The sequence below is a fragment of the Diaphorina citri genome, unplaced genomic scaffold, assembly GCF_000475195.1.
Source record: "Diaphorina citri unplaced genomic scaffold, Diaci psyllid genome assembly version 1.1 scaffold12132, whole genome shotgun sequence".
Classification (NCBI taxonomy): Eukaryota; Metazoa; Arthropoda; class Insecta; order Hemiptera; family Psyllidae; genus Diaphorina; species Diaphorina citri.
In genome coordinates this window covers 1-1,527 of record NW_007389503.1, presented here as the reverse complement: position 1 = coordinate 1,527, position 1,527 = coordinate 1, and the positions used below count along the sequence as shown (strand labels likewise).

Here is a 1,527-nt window from a genome sequence, read left to right as displayed (position 1 = left end):
TCTAGTAACATGTTGTTTTGTATGCTTTGGTTGCAGTAACCCTGTATGGACTGCGCGCGCATGTTATACTCTGAGTACCTCGGCCATGACGGAAGTAGCAATGGAATACCTGGAGGATATGTTTAAGGAAGTGGTGAAGAAGTTGTATGGAGACCAAGAGCTAGAGTCCAATGGTTCGCTAAAGATCATGCAGACTATGGAACCTGTGGTAGAGAAGGAAGAAGACTCCCAGTCCTCTCTACCAGCCATACAAATGTCAGTGGTACAGAATGGATACGCCCCTGTGGTGAAAGCAGAAACATTAGCAGACTTTGAGAATGCATGGATATCAAGTGATGAGACACTGAGCTGGACAGACTCAAGTATTGCGAGCTATAACATGACACAGAAACTATTCAGATGTAATGACTGTGAGTGTGTAGGGATGTTGAGTCGGGTGGCAGAGCACTGGCTAGGAACTCATGCCAACCTCCGTGTGTTCCAATGTTCACAATGTCCTTATGCAAGTGCATGGGCGCGATGTGTGAGAATGCATCTGACACAGCAACATAACATTGCTGTTGAAAACAATGGCGAGAACTTTGACGCTTTGTTCAAAGAGAACCCAGTGTTAGGAGAAGTCACTGACTATCTAGAACGATTGCGAAGTAAAGTTGAGAGCTTACAGGAAGAACATGAGATGCAGGAAGTGGAACAGGAAACAGAAATAGAACTTAAGGATGCAGATGTTCAAATGGAAGCTCACATGGTATCTGAAACACAATATGAAATAGAAGATGAAACACAAGTCATGCAAAGTGAAGATCAAATGTCACCGCAAGATTCTCAGATAGAAACAGAAGTGATCACAACAGATGAAGAGATGGAACTGAAACCACAAGAAACACTTATCACCATCCAGATCCCAGCCAGAGTAGATACTGCTACATCAACCTCTCAACTACAACTGAACAACACCGGTACTGTTACAGGGAAGCGGTACAACTGTTCATACTGTTCCTATGGTACTGATAGGAGGGATCTGTATACAAGGCATGAGAATATTCATAAGGAAGAGAAACCATTTCACTGTTATGTTTGTCAGAAGCAATTCAACCGTGCAGATCACGTGAAGAAACATTTCCTCAGAATGCACAGGGATCATACCTATGAGAATAACAAGATCAAACGAGACCTTAGCCGTCTCAACAATCAGGTTAAACAGCAATTCATCACAGTACAGAAACCTGCTCTACCAGAAATCAAAATCCCCTTCACCTATCCTGCAAATATCGTACCCAAAATCACATTTGTACAACAACGGCCTACTGTTATAGAGGATGGGAGTAGTAGTCTACATGCAGTCCACAATCAGAACAATACAGTCACCCTTAATAATCTCAACACTGTCACGCTAAGTACAGCAAACAATGTTACTCTTAGCGGACCTAGTCTATCCACCACCACAGCCAACCCTACTGTTATTAACCTGAAGAAGTCAGGCGTCATCAAGGAGAAGAGATTCTCCTGTTGTTACTGCGCATGGAG

General features: G+C 43.2%; 1 protein-coding gene across 1 annotated transcript; it reads left to right on the top strand.

Moving 5' to 3' along the window:
* Positions 1–40: 40 nt before the first annotated feature.
* On the top strand, positions 41–1,511 carry LOC103522861 (zinc finger protein 454; the record flags this gene model as incomplete). The annotated part of the gene is made up of 1 exon (XM_008487949.3): positions 41–1,511. A coding segment is annotated over exon 1 (1,426 nt), but the record flags the coding sequence as incomplete, so codon positions are not given.
* Between the last annotated feature and the right edge of the window lie 16 nt (positions 1,512–1,527).